General features: G+C 40.9%; 1 protein-coding gene across 1 annotated transcript in view; it reads left to right on the top strand.

Annotated features, from left to right (window-relative positions):
• Nucleotides 1-21,424, top strand: part of Afg3l2 (AFG3 like matrix AAA peptidase subunit 2) — a 137,846-nt gene extending 116,422 nt beyond the window's left edge. Inside the window, exons 10-12 of the mRNA XM_043429988.1 lie at nucleotides 9,486-9,662; nucleotides 9,821-10,039; nucleotides 19,893-21,424. Coding sequence (XP_043285923.1) covers nucleotides 9,486-9,662; nucleotides 9,821-10,039; nucleotides 19,893-20,192 — 696 coding nt within the window. The 3' untranslated portion in view covers nucleotides 20,193-21,424. The remainder of the gene's footprint in view (nucleotides 1-9,485; nucleotides 9,663-9,820; nucleotides 10,040-19,892) is intronic.
• The last annotated feature ends 412 nt before the right edge of the window (nucleotides 21,425-21,836 follow it).

The following is a 21,836-nucleotide window of genomic DNA, read 5'->3' as shown; positions in this document are numbered from 1 at the left end:
TTTACTTCTCTTTTCTTTCAGCGAACGAATTCTATTCGATATAAGACTAACCTATACTTTTATTGTAAACATTGAACTGATAAACCCATAAAAAAAACTTTAAAAAAAAATACAGAACAATTCGAAAAAAATTTTACAAATCTTGAAAAAACATTATATTAAAGCAAAAACTAATCTGTATCTATTTTTCTAAGTGTCAAAAGAATCAAATAACAAGTAAAAAATAAAAAATCGAAAAATCGGTCTTGACATCATTTTGGAAACCGATGCCTCATTCTTCTTATTAGATTCGGACAGCTAAATCAACTGAAAAAAATTCCATCTAATTTACGTGCGGCATTAAAATTTATTATATTAATTCGAGGCCAAGTATTTTCTAATGAATTGAAAAAAGTTACCACTTGAATTACGTGCAGCATTAAAATTTATGATATCAATCGGTGGACAAGTATTTTATTAGTAACTCCAAATTTTGACATTATTAAATTCTTCTAAGAAGCTTTTAAATCCAAAAAAATCACATTAAAGCTAGTCATTTCTTACTCTATGGTGGCAGAGACTTATAAGAAAATCGACTCTTCTCAGACTTTCAGGATCCTCTGGTATTATTCACAAAATTCGACGTCGATTGGATCGATACAAATTATGTTTAAATATGTGTTAAAAGTACTTGTCCGGCCCATCACTATTCATTCAATAAAGAATCAATCATAAAAAAACGAAATGGCACGGCAGAATCTCGTTAAAAGTTTGTTGAAATGCGATTCATTATTAATTTAATGTTCTTAATAATATTATAGGTTAGTTCTTATTCCGAATGGAACTCGTTCGCTGGAAGAATAAGTGGGAAGTAAAAATTGCCGTCATCGAATGTAAACTGCAGAGTTATTTTGGAAGCTTGAACATATACATTATGTACAATTTTTTTCATTTATCGATGCACAATAATATTCCTTCTATATTGCGGAATAATTTGTTTCCGTTTTTTATTAAATTAGTGCAATTAAGTAGAAATTACTTGAAGATAATTCTCTCAATTCCCTCTGCATGAATACTTGTGATCCATCAGTTCTAGACAAGCCCTGACTTTTATTTGGATAAACAATTTAAACGGAAAGTGATGGGCCGGACAAGTACTTTTAACACATATTTAAACATAATTTGTATCGATCCAATCGACGTCGAATTTTGTGAATAATACCAGAGGATCCTGAAAGTCTGAGAAGAGTCGATTTTCTTATAAGTCTCTGCCACCATAGAGTAAGAAATGACTAGCTTGTATGTGATTCTTTTGGATTTGAAAGCTTCTTAGAACAATTCAATAATGTCAAAATTTGGAGTTACTAATAAAATACTTGTCCACCGATTGATATCATAAATTTTAGTGCTGCACGTAATTCAAATGGTAATTTTTTTCAATTCATTAGAAAATACTTGGCCTCGAATTAATATAATAAATTTTAATGCCGCACGTAAATTAGATGGAATTTTTTTCAGTTGATTTAGCTGTCCGAATCTAATAAGAAGAATGAGGCATCGGTTTCCAAAATGATGTCAAGACCGATTTTTCGATTTTTTATTTTTTACTTGTTATTTGATTCTTTTGACACTTAGAAAAATAGATACAGATTAGTTTTTGCTTTAATATAATGTTTTTTCAAGATTTGTAAAATTTTTTTCGAATTGTTCTGTATTTTTTTTTAAAGTTTTTTTTATGGGTGGAATTATCAGCAAACGAGGGACCATCAATGTACTTGTCCCAACCTTTTTTTTCCCTAGGGGAAGTTTATGGTTTGATATCACGTCTTTTTTCTCAAAAGATCCTTATTTATGTTCAGATGACTGTAAGATTTTAGTTTAAATTTCTATGAATTGTTTATAATTTTTAGCGTATAACGTTGGTTTTCACGAAAAAAGACCTATTTTTCGTCGAAATTGTACTGAAAATATTTCGATAGAGGTTTAGTCTTGGACTTTTGTGATTTTTCTCCTTGTCTTCTAATATGTTTCGTCCATTGGGAACTCAAGAGCATGGAGCAATGCGTGTTGCGGGCCGAGATATGATTTTCGGCTGATAACGTTAGGAAAAAGAAAGGAAAAGAGGAAAGATAGATCAAATTCAAGACACAACAAATCCAACAGAATTGGCCCTTTTTAAATGTTGCTTTTGCATTCTGAATCTAGACATTTTCGTGTCATTCAAAACGTGTCCCTGATGAAATATATTTCCAAAGTTTACGAGTGGCCGCTGAGATCCAATTATCCAGTTTGATAGTTGCTGAAAAAAGGCACCCGGAAACATTTATTATGTCCGAACTCAAAGAAGCAAAAAAAACTGAGCGTACTTAATTCAACAGAGCAACCGATTTCAAAGACGTTCAAGGTATCTGCATTTGTTTTGGCGAAAAACAATTTCAGGAGAATTCATTAATGAATTTAAAAGTTTAAAAACTCAGAATGAAATAGAAAACGGAAAATTTAGGAATTTAGAGAAGCTGAAGACGTTTGTGATGAATTTTTGAGATTACATGTTACGGTTGGAGTAAAGAATTTAAATGATTGGCACACATGCTGCGACACAAAAATATGAAAGTTTGGAGGTATTCGCTTCATACCGCAGTAATACAAACTTCAATAGTATTTAAAAAGAAATACTTTAAAACTTACTAAACCAAGTTCTATTACTCATTCTCATAATCAAAGATAGGGGGTGATACTTAACACACATATTTATGCACAGAAATTTCAGAGTTCGCAGGTATCTGCTGCGATTCAATGTATCTGTGCAATAAATTTTGAAGACAGCAATTTAAAATCTATCCATAAATGAGCAGCTGAAGACTTCTGTGATGAGTGTTTACTTCATATATATGTTACAGTTAGTTTTAAAAAGTAAAATGCGTGACACAGTATATCAATTTTAGAATTCGCAGATTTTTGCTGTATTTCAATAATCCAAATCTATAGTATTATAGAGAGAAGTTGGTAAAAGTCATGATGTTATGTTGAAATTACATAGCGAACATTGGATTCAGAAATTCTGTATGTTCCCATGGATGTTAGCAGGCATTATATTTGATCGCATCCAAAACTGAGCAACTGTAGACTTAGCGTAATGAATCTTTTCACTAATAATTCCACATTTGTAGTTTGCAAAGTGAGAATACTCAATATTACCATAATTAAAGATAGGAGGTGATACTTAGCACATATATTTATCCACAGAAATTTTAAAGTTCGCAGCTATCTGCTGCAATTCAATGTATCTGCGCAATGAGTTTGGAAAACAGCAATATCAAATCAAATTTCAAAGCATAAATGAGCAACTAAAGACTTTTCTAATGAATTTTTCACTTCATATTTATGTTGCAGTGAGAGTCAAAAAGTAAAATGAATGGCAAAGTATATAAATTTTATAGTTTGCAGATTTTTGCTGTATTTCAATGATCCAAATCTATATAGTATTATAGTGAAAAGTTGTTCAAAGTCATGATGTTCCATTAAAATGACATAGCGCATATAACATTTAGAAATTCTGTAGGTATCCATGATGTTGGCAGGCATTATACTCAATCGCATCCAAAACTGAGCAACTGTAGACTTATCGTAATGAATGTTTTCACCAATAATTCCACATTTGCAGTTTGCAGAATAGGAATACTCAACATACGAGTTATTTCATAAGTATTGTTGTCAAAATTTGTGTTTGCCTACCGCATTCCGAAGATTCAACTTTTCATACTATCAGCAAAAAAAACATCCAAAGACTTTTTGGAACAAGTTTCAAAATTTATTACTCGACAGACCAGGTGGAAAAAGTATAACTGCACTTATATCAACACCAGAAACTGTTTTGAGAATCAGATATACAAAATGTGCGATTGATGATCATAGTCGGAAACCACTTGAATTACGTTACCACAATCAGCATGAAGAAATATTAGACAATCATAGGACACATATTAGGAAACCAATTAATAATATGTATCCATCCGCTGCAAACCGATGGAGTCAAAACAAGGATCGGATAGAGCAGAGCCAAACTCAATAGGAAGCAAAATATGGGAATATTCAAAAATAATGATGACACAAGAAATAAATTAGAAAACATTTATTCAATTGAAGTTTCTAACATCATACTAACAGTTCCGTGTGTTTTTGTTTTATTAATTATTTATCAACCATGTCATTTCAGATCAAAAAGAAAATTTGAGGTTATAGGTTGACACACGTTTTTCCTCACAACTTTGAACTTTTAGAACTCTTTTCGATTAACTGATTTGACTTAGAAAGTTTATATTATTTACCAACTATACGGACGTTCGTTACATTTGTCGCGCCTTCGTAACGTCAAACGCCGGCTGATTCGTTAACACACAACTATCAAAGCGAACTCGTATACATAATCTAATTACACACATTACATATAACCATGCTTTAACTGACGATATATTTACACTGGACAATATCCCTCGCACACTGGTTCAATTGAAGGAATTAATACTTATTTCCAATCGAACGAAATAATAAAATCTGCATCACCCAAAAACACACGGATCACAGACTAGATTTACGCGGCCGCTTTTATACCGGTTTAATTCACTAAAAGACCGGTTTTCTTAATATTATGACACCACATCACTATTTTTACTAAAATAATAAATATTATGCACTCTACTAAACAACAAACATTTTTTAAAATTGAATTTAGACCGCACTTTATTATGTCGAAACTACGTTTGTTCATGATGCTATCAAAAACTGACAGATGGTTGTACATATATACGTTGACGAAGTCTGAGCGTGGTTACGTTCATGGAGTGTGACCGTGGATACGTTTATGGAGTTTAAACGTGGTCTGTCAGATGGAGTGAGCCAATCAGAATGCGTTGAGATACAACTCTACTACCACTAACTCACGTCAAAACGCGTATACGTATACGTCGAACTCGTAATGTGTCAGTAACTTTTGCATAATCTTGAGCCCGTGCAAAGTTTTTTCTCAACAATTACGCCACCGATCATGCTCATTTTGGGCGGAATCGAAAGAGAATTTATTAATTAATCTCCAGTTCAATTTTCAAAGTCTCAGATGACTTATGAGTTTCGTATTTGAATAATATGACATGCCAATTTTACCCCCACCACGGCGAATCGTTTTATTCAGAGAAAGTATACTCGGCGAGAGCCTCAGGCCAGCAGACGACAGAGCTGTCAATGTACTTGTCCCGAGACTCTACCGAGTCTCTTGATAAATCGCATTTCAATAAATTTTCAATTGGATTCTCCTGTACAATTTCGTTTTTTTTGTGATTGATTTTTATTTGAATCAATAGTTAAATTTGATCGAATAGTGAAATTACTATACCTTTGATGTGATTTTTTTGGATTTCAACACTTCTTAGGACAATTTCATAATGTTAAAACTCAGAATTACTTGTCCTTCAATTGATATAATAAATTTTAGTTCATTAGAACTTTCTCTAATTCCTGATGGTTCGCGTAGGAATGAATATTCCGAATTACCATTAAATACTTGGCTTCGAATTGATATCATAAATTTGAATGCTACACGTAACTTAGATTGATTTTTTTTCAATTTATTCAACTGTTAGAATAAATGAAAAGAATGGGGCGTCGATTTCCAAAATGTTTTCAGGCGCAATTTTTTAATTTTTTGTTTCTTACGTTTTTTTTTAGACTTTTCGTGATTTATTTTCCATCAGAATTCGGTCAAAATATTTTACTAATTTTTATAACAAATGGGAATACTACAAAATTCGCAAATTATAGTATCTTCTTCCTTGAAATACCAGACTTTGAAATAGAGTATTAGAATTCGGGAAATTTGGAAAAACAGTTTTCCCAAAATACTTTCACCCCTTCTTTTGGAAGGAGGATAAGAATAATCATTTGTAGCTACACTGTTTCAATCTCATAATTTGTAGCTAAATATACAGAAAATAAAAGAAATAAATTAAGCAAGGTGGCCTTTCAATTTTTTTGAGAGTGTCAAAACTTTATTAGATTTATGATTCTACGGAGTACTAACACTTTCTGGTATGAGAGCAAAAAATAAAATTTTTGCTTCGAGATTTTTGAGAAAAAAACAGGAAAATATCGAAAAGTAGCTTAAGTGCTATCTAAAAAACTTTTTAAAAATCTGAAATTTTGGAAAAATGATTTTTTTTATGTACTAACGATCTCCGTTGGAGCACCGAGAAAAAAATACCGAAGTTATTGTGAATATTCGCCTAAAAAAATAAAATCGCGGGAATGGCTTTTTTCGATACGTCGATTATTTTGTAAATTACAGGCATTGAAAAGTTCCTTCACATATCAAAGTCTGGGTTTTTCAAAAAATTGTATTTCTTAAAAAATATGAAGTCATAATTAGTGAAATTGTTGCCTTTCATTATCTAGAGTCACAGTAGCATCTTCATTAGGGTGTGTCGAAACAAATCTATATTTTTTTCCGGCTCCACAAGCATTTTTCTTCTTATTATGTCAAACGATGAAGCTAGCCGAAAGGACAGCTCGAAATAAAATTATTTTGGCCAGCCGACCGCACACTTCAATTTTCCGTAAGAATCACACGTAAAAAAAAACTTCAGTGATTATTGTTCCATATCATCCGTAAAAGAAATTTCACAGATATTCTACTTACGTATTTTTGTAGAGAATTGAGTTCTCTACAAAAAAAAGTCCGTAGAGACATTTGCCTAGAATCAACCATTTAACGGTTACAGCAATTTAAAGTTTCTAACGTTACCCAGCTAGATTTCGTATGTATTTCTATTTTCGAGGTCGCTCCTTTCAATGGCGCTGTTTGAATTGGACTGAAACCTATTTCTAAATATCGTTTGTGACCGAAATTTTCAACATCTTCAAATATTGTCACAAAACTCTCCATCTCTTTCTCGCCGATTTCTTTATTTCGGGATAAATCCCGTGGGCGCCAGTCGCTGAGCGACTCGGCGAACAAGATAAAGAGAAACTGTTGCCCGGTTTGGCTGGCAGTGGGATGGGGGTGGGCGAAGGGAAGAATAACTCGGAATCTTTGAAGTTACGATTTAAAGTTTAACTAAACACTTCATTTATTCGTCGAACTATTTAACAGATTTTATACATCGCTGGTGAGAAATTCGCCAGGACTGTCACGCAATTCGGGGGAAATCGTCGCGAATCACATTCACACACGATCGGTATTCTACACACTTTATAATTTAATATGGAGCTCGTTTCGTCCTGTCACAGAGCTACTTATGGTCAGGGAATTCTTAGATGGAAAATTACGATGTAATATCTATTTACGGGATCAAAAGAAATCACCGAGCCCCCGCTAATCGGTAACTCGGCCGAGTTGTTCTCCCGTCGCACGCGTACGCGAACCCGATCCACTCACTCTATCTCACCCAAACTGACACAAATATTCCCGACTTTTTCTCCACGAATCCCCGCACAATTACTACGATACGGAGAATTTTCGTGTACGGCCACGCAAGCTACACATTTACTCTATTTTTATTTTTATTTCGTAAAACCCACTTCACTATACCGTAACGCGGGCACGATCAGAAAAGAATACTAAATCTCAACTTGAAAATCGCGAGGCGAAGCCGTCGCTGTGACCATATTTTTCGAGAGGTTTCGACTCTTTTGATGGGATTAATTGGATTCAATTTCCGGTACGACGATTATACAATTCGCCGCGAAGACAATAATGTCCGGATAAATTCTTCAAAAGTTCACCGATTATAGATCAATGAAAGAAAGCGGGAACTTACAGTCACACTTATACTCTCGTGTTGAAAGTAATTTGTTTTTCTTTTACTGCGCAGGACTGATATTCCTATATGTATCTCAATATGAAGTTACCTAGGAGATATAAGTTTTATTTTTTATAATTTCATCAGTTGTTATTCTCACTGAAAATAAAGTGCGCACTTTTGATTTTCTTTATAAAATTCTAATCTAGTTATTTCTTGCACATTAAGTAAAAGTTATTTGCGCCTATTTTAATTCTAACAGGTTATGGGCCCAGTTAAATTGTGTAATAAATAATTGATTTAAAAATAAAACTTGAAACTTGAGAAACAAACAACTTGAGAAAGAAATAATTTCGAATTTTGGATATTCTCGAATCTTCGAGGACATTCCATGACGGTTTAACGTGAGTTGGTGTGTGTGTATGTCGTGTGTGACCATATTTTGCGTACGACAAACCCTGCTCGAAGTACACTACATTGTGAGTGTTGTTTCTCTCTTCTCTTTGATATTCAAATTTTCCCTTTTGACTTTCGGGACGGCTTGCATGAAAATAATAACAAAAAAAATAGATTACATAGCTTTATTTCTCTTATAAATTTCATTATTTTTTCCCTATAAAAGATTTGCGTAGACGTGTATGGTTGAAGTAAAGAGCGAGCGAGACGGGTATACTTTTTCTCGAGCATTACGCTCGGAAATCTTTATTTGTGACAATTCGAAAAATAAAAATTTTCACAAGTTATTCTAAAATGGCTTCTAGTATCATTATCTAGGCAAAAATATCGGGTACATACTGTTCTCATTTGTTTGAACAAAGGACATAATATGTTTATCTTTCGATTATTTGTTTGAATAAATTATGTAATTCAATTAACCAAACCGAATGCACAGATACAAATACATAGAAAAAGCGAGAGAGAGAGAGAACCCTTCAATTTATTTCCCGTGTTTATAATTCATTTAATTAATTCGCTATATCACATGTTGGCGTAGTATTGAACCGTTTGAGTGCTGCAAGCACACACGTTGGCATAATGCCGCCGAACCGTTTATGTCTAAAATTGCTACTTTGTTGCTCAATTTTCAATAAATATAAGAAACATAGGTTTCAATCCAATTCAAACAGCGCCATTGAAAAGAGTGACCTCGAAAATATAAATACATGCGAAATCTAGCTGGGTAACGTTAGAAACTTTAAATTGCTGTAACCGTTGAATGGTTGATTCTAGGCAAATGTCTCTACGGACTTTATTTGTAGAGAACTCAATTCTCTACAAAAATACGTAAGTAGAATATCTGTGAAATTTCTTTTACGGATGATATGGAACAATAATCACCGAAGTTTTTGTTCACGTGTTATTCTTAAGGAAAATTGAAGGACGCGATGGGCTGGCCAAAATAATTTTATTTCGAGCTGTCCTTTCGGCTAGCTTCATCATTTGGCATAATAAGAAAAAAAATGTTTGTGGAGCTGGAAAAAAATATTGATTTTTTTCCATACTCCCTAGCTTCACACGTATTTCATAAAAAGTTTTCCGAATAATTGAAAAAAGTCGTGGTTACGCCCAAGTAAAATTTCGTAGAATGCTTCATGTGTGTATAGGTCTTTAGGTTACAACACGAATTGAAAGAGTGTAAATTGCAACGCGGGTACCAGCTAGTCGTGATATTTATTGCCGAATAAACTGTATAATTTTTGCTTTATTTTCTATTAGGTGTCTATTATTCCGCGTGGAAAGGGTTTAGGATACGCACAGTATCTACCGCGTGAACAGTATTTGTACACCAAAGAGCAATTATTTGATCGGATGTGTATGACTCTCGGCGGTCGAGTTTCTGAAGAAATATTTTTCGGTAAAATAACAACAGGAGCTCAGGATGATCTTAAAAAGGTATGGGTATTACTTATCAGTATGGCTACAATAATGTTATGCTGGATGTAGACTTCCATAAACAGCTTCCTTTGGGTCGGTTATCTACCGGCTGGATTCTGGATTTTTTTTCGTGGATGACTCAGTTTTGATCTAACTAAAAAATATATCAATCGCAGATAACGCAAAGCGCATATGCCCAAATTGTGCATTACGGAATGAACGAAAAAGTTGGTAACATCAGTTTTGATATGCCACAATCTGGGGACATGGTACTTGACAAACCGTATTCGGAGCATACGGCTCAGCTGATCGATCAAGAAGTACGCCAACTCATTGAGACTGCTCATAAGCACACGAGGCAGCTGTTGGATAAGCACAAAGACGACGTGTCCAAGGTGATTGAAAAAATGAATATATTTCCATAATATTTCTAAAAAAATCTGGATTAACTGTGGGGTATACGTAACCACTAGTTCTAACATAAGGTAAATAAGACAATCGGTAATTTCAAGAACTATCAAGAAGTCATGTCCAATTGAAATGCAACACTTGGTTTAAACCCGATCTCGGGTGCGAAAGGGCCGATTTGGAAACAACCGGACAGTATTTTTTAGCAAATTTACAGTATACAGCAGTTTCTGAAAAAGTGTGAAACACCTCATCGCGATGTTATCCTTGCTTCTAGGCCGTGTTATCAACTCTCAAAGTGTTTTTGCAAGGAGTCTGGTGTAGGTGGTAAACGAAGAATAAGTACGCCGGTGGTGCGAGAAAAATAATGAGGAGTTTATTTGTTCCGGTGTTCGATAATAGAGTACAGAATTTGCCCGACAATTGATGCGATTAAACCCGATATTTTTCCCGAGGTGAGAATGAGAGAAGACCCGGTGTTTGTCGCGCTCGTGCGAGACGAACAAGATGGACGTTCTCACGTACACGTGAGAACGAACCCGACAACCGTGACGATATACCCAATAAATGGGTCCCCAAGAGTGTTCCGTTAAATGAGCAGAGTCCGTGTAATAGTTGGAGCCGAAATTGGTAGAGAAATCCGAATATGATACCGAAATGGTGAGAAGGTGAGATGCAGTGATTAGACGTATTGCACGCTTCAGCGACCGGATGAAGACTGCCGAATCAATCATGGAGATCGATGAAGAAGCCCCGTGCGCATGCGCGGTGTGCTTCCCCGGTCCCGTGATAATTGCTGCCCAGGAGGTGGCGACGCCCCCGTGAGTGCGTGAAACGAGCAACCGGCTGCTCTAGTTTCACGCATCCAAAATGTCCGAACCCAAGAACTGGCGACGCCAGCGGCGGAGCGCGAAGGCCGGCCCGAATTTTCTCGCGCTACCGACGAGGCCTCGCTCAATCCTGAACATTCCGCCCGCCATCGGCAGAAGTGTTGTCGATTAATGCCGGTTGAGGCACTGGAAAGAGGGCCAGTTTGGTGATAGGCCGTGTGAGTGTGGTCGTCGCCGTTTTGAGAGTAACCACCCGTGTGAGCCCGTCCTTTCCCGGATGTAGTTGTGTGACCCGTGCCTGCAGCCACTTTGTGGGTGATGTTTTTTCGTTCATGAGTAGAACCATAGACCCGACCCGGATGACGTGACTCGGATGATGCCATTTTGAGATAGCCTGCTGCCGTTGCAGGTATCCCGATGACCAATGCTCCCAGTAGTATTGAACTCGTTCTTGGAAGCCATTACCACCGTGTGAGGCGACCTTGAGGCACATCCCGTAATGATGGCTCAGGAATAGAGGTGATTGTATCCCCGATGAGAAAATACCCAGGGGTGAGAACCAAAAAATCATCCGGGTCGTCCGAAAGAAGCTCCAACGGCCGCGAATTGAGTATGCCCTCAATTTGTGTGAGAAGAGTCGTAAATTCTTCAAACGTGAGACTGGCATCCCCAATCGTCCGCCGAAGATGATACTTGACCGATTTTACCGTGGCCTCCCATTTCCCGCCCATATGAGGTGCCCCCGGTGGGTTGAACACCCATTTAATCCCGTTGGTTGCCCCAGTGTGCTGAATGAGTTCGGATTCCCGTATACCCGCCTTGAATAATTGGCGCAGCTCCGCTGCTGCACCCTGAAAGTTGGTTCCGCAATCACTTTGGATCGTGTACGGAATCCCGCGTCTGCCCGTGAACCGTCTGAGTACTGCGATGAACTCGTCCGTGGTTAAATCTGTAACAACTTCAAGGTGCATAGCGGAGGTAGCGAAACAAACGAAAATGCACAACCAGCCTTTGTGCATTTTCGCGCCCGCGCCAGCTTTTGAGTGAAACTGGCCCCGCGTAGTCGACCCCCGAGAAGAGAAACGGCCTTGCCGGCGTAACCCGTGAGATTGGCAACTGACCTATTAGTTGCTGTGCCTTGAGCGCCCGGAAGCGTGCGCACCGCACGCAACGCGAGATGTATGAGCGTACTGGCCCACGTCCGGCGATGATCCACCAGCTCTGCCGTAGATAAGCCAAAGTGAGTTGAGTCCCGCCGTGAAGAGTACGTTCGTGGGCATCAGCGATGAGAAGTGCCGTATGTGGTGAGTCCCGAGGGAGAATGACTGAGTGTTTGCTGTCAGGTTGTAAGGCTTCAGTCGTCCTCCCACCCGGAGAATGCTTTGATGATCTATGAAGCCCGTTAATCGCGTGATCGAATGCGATTTCGGGAGAGTGTAGCCGGATGTGAGAGTTTTGAGCTCTGAAGTGAAGTATGCTCTCTGAATGGCTTTCACTCAATAAAACCGTGAGTTTTCCAGGTCTCCCGGTGTTATGTTGGCTGAACCCGATGTACCGTCGCCCGCTCTTTTCAGGTTTGTAATCACCTTAAAGAGCCATGAGGTGATCCGCAACAACCGTGTGAGAGATGAATATTTCAAGATGAGATCGTAAACCGGTGAGGATGATGTTGCGAGTGAGAGTGTAAGACCTGGCCGCTCTTCGAGCACCGCTGCGTCCCCCGTCCCGATGCGTTGAGTTGGCCAATGGAATGAGTCTTTTGCTAACCAGTGAGGCCCGTCCCACCATGATGAATGTCGCGCGAATTGTGAGATGGTTAGCCCCCGTGATGCGCAATCCGCTGGATTGTCCCGACCCGGTGTGAACTCTATTGGGCCCGTGAGCTCCTGTGTCAGTGATACCCGATTCCAAACAAAATCCTTCCACCGTGAAGGATGAGAAGTGACCCAAGTGAGTGTTACCATTGAGTCCGTCCATAGGTATACCCGTGCGTCATCAAGGCCCAATACGGTTTGCACGTGGTGTGCGAGTTTAGCAAACAGCACCGCTGCTGCGAGCTCCAACCGAGGAATTGTTGTGAACCGTTTGATCGGTGTGAATTTAGTCTTAGCGCAGGCTAGTGAGACCGTTGTTTTATTACCCGCGCCCGAAACCCGAACGTACACAGCTGCGCCCATTGCTAGTTGAGATGCGTCCGAAAACCCGTGTAGTTCGACCGATGTACCCGGCGCGATGTTGAGCCACCGCGGTACCGAAACCGTCCCGAGATGCGATAGTTCCTGCCGAAACGCGACCCATGATTTGTGAACTTCCGTTGACACGAGGTCGTCTCAATTTAACTTTTCTAACCAAAGTCTTTGTAAGAGAATTTTGGCTCGAATCGTTACCGGTGAGAGAAAACCCAGAGAATCGTATAATTGTGCGATTTCCGAGAGAATGATGCGTTTCGTGATCCTGTCCCCGGCTGTGTACGTGTGAACCGTGAATTTGAACACGTCAGTGTGAAGAAACCATGCGAGACCAAGGACTTTTGTCTCACATTCTTCAAATACCCGAGCGTTTTCACCGCCGTAAATATCGACCACATATCGCCCTTTTGTAAGAGGGACAACAGCTTCGGGATATTTCCCGTCCTCATCTGTAAACAATTGATCCAGGGCCCGTCCTGCGAGAAATGGTGCTGACCGAGTACCGTAAGTAACCGTGGTGAGATGGAATGTAACGACCCGCCCGCCCTCGTCCACCCATAAAATGTGTTGTAAGTCCCAATCACTTTCGTGAACCCGAATTTGCCGGAACATCTTAACGATGTCGGTCGCGAAGACGAAACGATGTCGTCTGACCCACAAAAGAACGTCCGAAATATCTCGCTAGAGTTTCGCGCCTGTGTGCAGAATGTCGTTAAGCAAAATCCCCGAATCTGTATTGCACGACCCGTTGAATACGACACGTAACTTTGTGGTGAGCACCCCGTGGTGTTGCAAGTAGTAAATGGGCCCGAGAGGGGCGTGATTCCCCGAAACTCGAGTCATGTGCCCCAATGATTCATATTCCCCGAGAAACGTGTCGTAGAGGCCCTTGTATTTCGAATCCCGATTGAGTTTGCATTGTAGTCGATGGAGACAGGAAAAAGCCCTGTGTAAGGACCCGCCCAATGTCCCCGATGCGGATTTAACCAGCAATCTGACGACGTACCGCCCGTCTGAGTCCCGTTTGTGTGTCGTCAAGAAATGAGTCTCACATTCCTGCTCGTCAGGAGTGAGGTGCGATTCGCCCGAGACCGAGACTTCTTCCTGTACCCAGAACGGTGTGAGGAGATCTTGAAGCTCCTGATACCCGTGATCCACTGCAGCGTGATGAACCAACCCGGCTGAATGTTGAGAAGAGTCCATAGGACCGAGAACGATCCACCCGAAAACCGTATTCTGTGCAATGGGTGTGCCCCGAGGCCCCCGTTTGATCTGCTTCCGAATGAATTGCCCATAGATATCTGCCCCGAGAATTAAATCGATGGACCCTGGTGAGAGAAATTCCGGGTCTGCAAGTGGAAGACCTTGCAGATGAGAGAGTGAGATGTGAGGAGGTGTAAATGAAGGGAGAGTAGGCATTAATTTTGACAAAATGTGAGCTTTCATTGAGACAATTTCCGATGAGTGCATAAGCCGAAGCTTTACGCTAACCACCCCGCGCGTGTGACCCAAATGCGTCCCGCCGATCCCGATGATCGGTATTACCGATGCTTCCCGGTGAAGCCTGAGTTGCTGCACGAGAGAATCAGCGATGAATGTGATCTCCGCGCCCATGTCGATCAACATTCGTACCCGGTGAGAAGCCCCGTGTGATGTGATGAGGTTAGCTTGACCCGTTACGAGAAGAACTGCCGGCCTGGCAGCTCCCGAGACGGACAAAGTTAATGCCCCGTTGTCTCATGCGGAGCTTGATGAGGATGGTCCCGCCGTAGAGGCTTCCGATGCCTCGCCCGACTTGCCTGAACGTGATGGTGCAGGAGTGCTTCCGTCCCGACTCCACCCGACGTGGATCATGGTGTGATGTTTCTGTTCACAATCCTTGCACTTCGTCGTCGTCTGACACGACGACACGTTGTGCCGGCCCAAGCAATTAAAGCACAGCCGCAATGACTGTACCTTTTCCCGCCGTTGCTCGTTGGTGAGCGCCCGAAATTCGGGACAGGCGACGATGAAGTGCGCCTGCTGGCAAAGCTAGCATGATTTCTGGCTCCCCGTTGTTGCCGCATGAGCCCTTGCTGACGGCCTGAAGGATGTACCCGGTGTTGATTTTCCCGATCCCGTGTTGCTTCCGCTCCGAGAGTGAGGAGGACCCGTGGACACAGCAGAGCCCTCAAGAGCCCGAGCCCGATTGGTGAGGAACGCCTGTAACTCTGCCAATTTTGGCTGATTTGTTGATTAGCTCGCTTTCGTTTCCCAGGCGACGCGACTCGAGGTGTTGAGGCGTCGCGTGATTGCGTATTCAAAAACCCAGTCCCAGTAGTCGATAGGTGCCCCCAGAATCCGAAGTGAGTTGTACGCCTCCGAGACGTCGTGGAGAAGAGTGCGAAGATCCCGAGCAGAGTTTGGTGCGATGACCGTAGTGCGAAATATGCTGTCCAGGTGAGAGCGGATGAGCACCCGTGTATCGTTGTACCGATCCGAGAGAATCTTCCAAGCCGCTACGAAAGATTCGGCTTCTATTGCGAGGCTGGCGATGAGTTTCGCCGCCTCTCCCGATGTGTCCGTCCGCAAATAGTGCATACGCTCGACGTCAGTGAGCGATGCGTTGTCCCGAACCAAAGATGTGAATAGATCCCGAAATGAAATCCAGGCTGAGAAGTCCCCGGTGAATGTGGGTAGAGAGATCTCCGGAAGATTCTCCTTCCCGATGGCTGCAGCGCCACCCGATGTGGAAGCTCCCGTTGAGGAAGGTTCAATTTCGGCCCGATACCGAAAGATGAATGAGGTGATGCGCTGGTGCAGGTGGAACGCCTGCGAATATACGTCCCCGGTGACGTATGCTCCCGACAAGAACGCTGGCGTGCACGACTCCGAGATCGCGTCGCGCACCTATCAGAATTTGCTCCACAGCTCCGTCGACTGCACCCGCAAATTGTCGAGCTGCGAGGGTGTGAAATCCCGTGCGACCGCCTGAGTCACCGTGGTGAGCAGTGATTCCAGGAGTTTTTCCCGAGCGTTCTGTATGGCCACCTTGAGCTCGAGCGGTCCCGTTGCCCGATTACCCGCTCGAGTTGGATTCCGTGTGCCCGGTGACGGTTCCCGGCTGCCCAATCGAGAATTATCCCGTGAGCGTGATGTCGGATCCCGATTGCCCGTGTCGCGCTCCTGGAGGGAGGCTGCGGGGGAGACGTCCCGCCGCGGTGAGGAGGATCCCGGTGGTCCCGTTGAAGGAGCGACCTCGTCTCCCGTGGGGACGAGGAAAACAAGATGCTCTTCGCCCGGCTCCGATTTTGGTTGTGAGGATTCTCCGTCCGACATGTTATCTGTTGAGCGCAACCGAATGATAGAACCGTCCGAAAATGCGAGGTATTCGATCCAAATGAGAAAGAGACCCAATTGTACACCAAATGCTCCCAAAGAATTGCGTGGAGCCCAATAAATCGACAAAAAATCCCCAAAGCTGGAGGATATTGTCCCGGAGTATGAATGCTGCAACCCGTATTTTTTGTACAAGCCCGAAATGCTTGAAGAGATGAGGTGGCCCCGAACCCGCCCGACCCGAGTCACCTGTCACTATGAATCCCGAAAGTGCACAGAATACCGATGAAGCACTCGCGAATTTGTCCAAAATTCGATAACGGAACGTCACTGTAAAACCCGAATGCGAAATGCCACTAATCACTGCTAGAACCCATGAGAAATGTCCGTCGATTTTGCCCGAAGTCACTGACCACTTCCGAAAAGTACCCAAAATTGCCCAAAAAGGTGCGATAACTCCAGTAATTGCCCGTAACGGTCGTAAGAATTGTCCATGCACTGAGTTTAGCCGATGAGTTGCCGCCGAATCCCGTGAGAAACTGATAAATTACCGGTGCGCGGTAATGTGACCGTTACTTTAACAACCGTGCCGCGAGGTGAGCGTCCCGAGAATGAGAGCCGAGATCAACGCCAATGTTTCCGCGCGCCGAGAGAGTGAGAGAGATAGCACTACCGTTGAGCCCGCGACCGCACACTTGCTGCACTTCCCGCACTGATATCAATTTTCCGAAATAATTTCATGAATAAAGTTTGCGAAAAACTCACGCGATGTGAAGAATCAATGAGAAAAAAATCCCGTTGACATCGAAGAATTGATGAGAGCGCGCGGTCGATGACCAAGATGGCCGCCCAATGAGCTCGAACCACGTGCGTACCACGCCGTGGAGACGATAATTTTCGAAGTCCCGATGAGATGCAATGCACCGTCAATAACCCGATGAAACCGTTCCCGCTGACTTTTCACTCACTCCGCGCGCACTTACCACCAGATACGGCTTGAAGGACCAAATGTTTTTGCAACGAGTCTGGTGTAGATCGTAAACGAAGAATAAGTACGCAGGTGGAGCGAGAAAAATAATGAGGAGTTTATTTGTTCCGGTGTTCGATAATAGAGTACAGAATTTGACCGACAATTGATGCGATTAAGCCCGATACTTTTCCCGAGGTGAGAATGAGAGAAGACCCGGTGTTCGTCGCGCTTGTGCGAGACGAACAAGATGGACGACCGAAACGTGCACGTGAGAACGAACCCGACAACCGTGACGATATACCCAATAAATGAGTCCCAGAGAGTGTTCCGTTAAATGAGCAGAGTCCGTGTAATAGTTGGAGCCGAAATTGGTAGAGAAACCCGAATTTGATACTGAAATGGTGAGAAGGTGAGATGCAGTGATTAGACGTATTGCACGCTTCAGCGACCGGATGAAGACTGCCGAATCTATCATGGAGATCGATGAAGAAGCCCCGTGCGCATGCGCGGTGTGCTTCCCCGGTCCCGTGATAATTGCTGCCCGGGAGGTGGTGACGCCCCTGTGAGTGCGTGAAACGAGCAACCGGCTGCTCTAATTTCACGCGCCCAAAATGTCCGAACCCGAGAACTGGCGATGCCAGCGGCGGAGCGCGAGAGCCCGGCCCGAATTCTCTCGCGCTACTGACGAGGCCTGGCTCAATCCTGAACACAAAGCAAACCGATTTTCGATGATATCTCGGCAATTGCAGTCAGATTCTGCAGGATAACATCAAATGTTTTTTTTTTTTTCACGATCCGATGGCTTTGCTAACCTCGGAGTAAGCTGTCGAAAGAGAGATCGATCGATTAGTTTCTATTTAAGAATCCTTCAGCTCACGGCGCGTCGTACTTCTCTGCCTGAATACCCGCGCCAACACCTTCTGGGCGCTCTCTCCGCGCTTACGAGGCATACGTGTTCGGCAACGAAGACAAAGGCCTTGTGCCGGACAACGTTCGAGAGCGGCCGTTATCGTTCAGTTCGGGGTGTCGTACATTCGTTCCGTACATCAAAATTCTTACTCTCATTTCTGGTTTACTTATTTTCATTTATTAATGACGTAAAAATGTAAATTCACGGACACTCATTTTAGCGATTGATCCACACAGGCACACCTTGCATAAGATTTGCATGAGAAACAGGTGCATCCTCATTTCTATTTCTCATCTTACCTCGTGGTCGTGCCAAAACCACGTGTACTGATCTTTTCTCACCAGGCTTCGAGCCGTCGCGTGCTAATTAATATAATTATCACCCGAATCATGGCACTCATTTGTATCCCCCATAGTTTCTGTGTGCACTCAATCGTGTTAATTTTTCTCAATCATGTGTCTGCATTTTTTCTCACCACTCTTGTCGCTATTCTGAACATCCCGGCATTTTAAACAGTCATTTTTCAAACAGTTTCTGAAATTTCACTGAAAAACGGTTTTTGAATTTTGAATATTAGTTGACGGAATTTAAATACTGTATTAATAATAAAATAAATATTTAAGCATGCAAAATTTTTTTAAAAAGCTGAAAAATGTTCCAGAATATTCGAGAATCTTCTAGAAAGTTTACGAAATGACGCTTGTCCTACGTACATAATTTTATATATTCATGACAAATCCATTGGATTTCGCACAATTTCTCGGGAGGGATCTTTCGAATTTGCTCAAACTTTGGTACTTCAAAGTATTTTAAAAACTTTGGTATCAAAAATACCAAATTTCATAGTCAAACACTGGCCCAAATTTCGGTACTTACGTTAAAGGCGCGTAATTTAACGCTAGCTCTTTTTCTCGAGCGAAGGAGTCGAGGATAGATTTCAGGGCAGTCTTTAAAGAGTGATGGAACTTCGGGCCAAGAAATTCTTCAGAGAGAGCCATTCTAAATATAAAGAACTACTCTCATCTAAATTTTTGTGGACATCGGAGTTGATAGAAATTAGTGGTGCACGGTCAAAGTTAGCAATTTTTCGTAAAATTTCGAAAATGACCAACTCCGGAATGATATTTCTCTAGGCTTCTTCACGCAATCCAAATTTTCGGTATGACTCGCTTAAAAGGTATAAAAAACGAAGAAAATGAGCCATATTAGAAGTCAACTAAGCTAGAAATAAACCTGTAGCGTCAATTTGAAAATGGTTATTTTATTGAAATTTTCAATTCATTTAACTTGATCACAATGAAAGACCTCTCGATCTGGATGGCTGAACCGCGTTTTTCTATAATCTAGATGGTATATTAAAGGAAATGGAACCAGTATTATTTGACTCGAATGTAAAGTCTTTGTGAACCGTCATCTTAAAACGAGGCAAAAAATGGAAAGTTTTTTACCTTTATAAGCATCATTCTCGTGACCGTGAGCACTTAGAGAGTTGTAATTTGGCATTTTTGATACCAAAGTTTTTAAGATACTTCGTAGTACCAAAATTTGAGCAAATTCGAAAGATCCCTTCCGAGAAATTGTGCGAAATCCAATGGACTTGCTCATATATAATTTTTGGTCAAGGTTGCCGAGCGCCTCCTTCAAAAAGAAATACTGAGCCGAGATGACATGATAGAATTACTTGGGGCACGACCTTTTCCTGAAAAATCGACGTATGAACAGTTCGTCGAGGGCACGGGCTCGTTTGAAGAGGATACATCGTTACCGGAAGGTCTCAAGGAGTGGAACACATCAAGAGATAGTGATAAATCGGATGACGGCAACAAAAGAACCAAAGGGTATCCGAATGACGCTTCTAAACCTGGAGTAGAGGCGTCATCGCCATCGACAGAAAACAAAAACCAAACTCAACGAAGCTTGTAATCACTTGTTCCCTAAAAATCCTTTAGATTATAGTCTTTTGTGCCCTTATTGTTCTTTGTACTATAGTGAAAAAAAAAAAATCGCTTACGACTGGTTTACATTTTCTTTGTGTTTACACAATAGATGTTCCCACGAAATATCACCAACATTTATACCCGTTCGTTTTTCTCAATGAACAGATTGCCTATATTTTTTCTTTTGCCGCTGTTGCAGTTTTCAGGAGCACCTCCCTTTGGGTTTGGTTTCAATTATTCATAGTTATCCTACCAAATGAAATTTTTTGAGCATGCTCAGAGTAACCTATTTATTGTGGGAGACAAGTTCACAATAATTTTATTTCCTGGACGTCATAAATTATATTGATCATACTGAACATGTTACATGAACAGTTTTAAATATATGCGTCATATTTTTTATGAAAATTTGACGGCTCGAAGTGTCATTCTGGAAATATTTTTGAGTGAGAATTTTCATACAATTGTTAGACATCAACCGAATCATGTGTGATCCCTGGAAAGTGCTTTTCGAATACAATGTTTGTAACCATTCTGTATTTTTTTATTTATTGAAAATGTATTTAAAAAAACTCCACTCAAAATGTTTGTTGTTAGTTTCTAGAATAAAATAATAAGCATTTATTTTCATTATCATCCCGTAAAAAAGTAACAAGTTTTCCGCTATATGTGCGTAAAAGCTCTCGAAGTCCCGAAGTTCACGAAGTACGTCTGACTAGACTTTCTCACTAATATCAAATACATCGTGGCTACGCCAATCATTACGAAGGCACTCAATCGAGTGGGGGATCTCAAAACTAAAATAAATTTTTCGACTGTATCGTTCGATAAACGGTTTCTGTACTGTCACCTCTGGTGAGTTTATTACTGTCCGATTGTTTGATCCCATAATCCGGTTTATTATTGATTTTAAAGAATCTAACTCTTGTATGATCAGTCACGTCAAGTGCTAGACATTAAGGAAGTACGATCGCATCTTATCCCGCCGACAGAGTTTTTTGAATTTTTTTTTTATCTTAGAACAGACTACCACATCTGTCCGCTAGTGAAACTTGGAAATATTTCATCATTTCGAACCACAGATAATTAATATCAATATTTACCGTTTAACACGTACCGTATATGAGAACATGTTATAGGCACAGTTTGTCATTCTTCCCTCAACTGTAACGAAAAAACACCTCGAGAGATTTAAATAAAAAAATTGCGTGATCTAAATGAATATTTTTCGGACAGGTTAAAAAAAATATTTCGATTGAACGTTCCGATGCTGAAATATAACAATATGAAGAGATAAACTTTTCTAGACTTTTCACTCAACCGCGAATAGGGAAAATGATTGATTAGACTGTACAAATAAGGATATTGTTTGAAAACAACGTTTAGTTCAAACGATAATTATTATTTATTTCTCTAAGATTTTCTTAATTTCGCTTGTCGCGTTGTCTCAACAAATTTCATCTTTTTTTTCAAATTTTTATTCATCATGAATTTGCCTTTATACTGAAATTGTTTTAAAATTTTCGATATTTTTTGTTGAACTCATGGGAACGAGAGAGAAATGGCAACAGAATATTGCCGTCTGCTCTCTGCGACACAGCACGATCGGGACGAGAAACAAATTCTCGTG

The sequence above is a fragment of the Venturia canescens genome, chromosome 10 (assembly GCF_019457755.1).
Source record: "Venturia canescens isolate UGA chromosome 10, ASM1945775v1, whole genome shotgun sequence".
Lineage (NCBI taxonomy): Eukaryota > Metazoa > Arthropoda > Insecta > Hymenoptera > Ichneumonidae > Venturia > Venturia canescens.
Note: the sequence above shows the minus strand (reverse complement) of the source record. Positions and strands in the feature narration are given on the sequence as shown.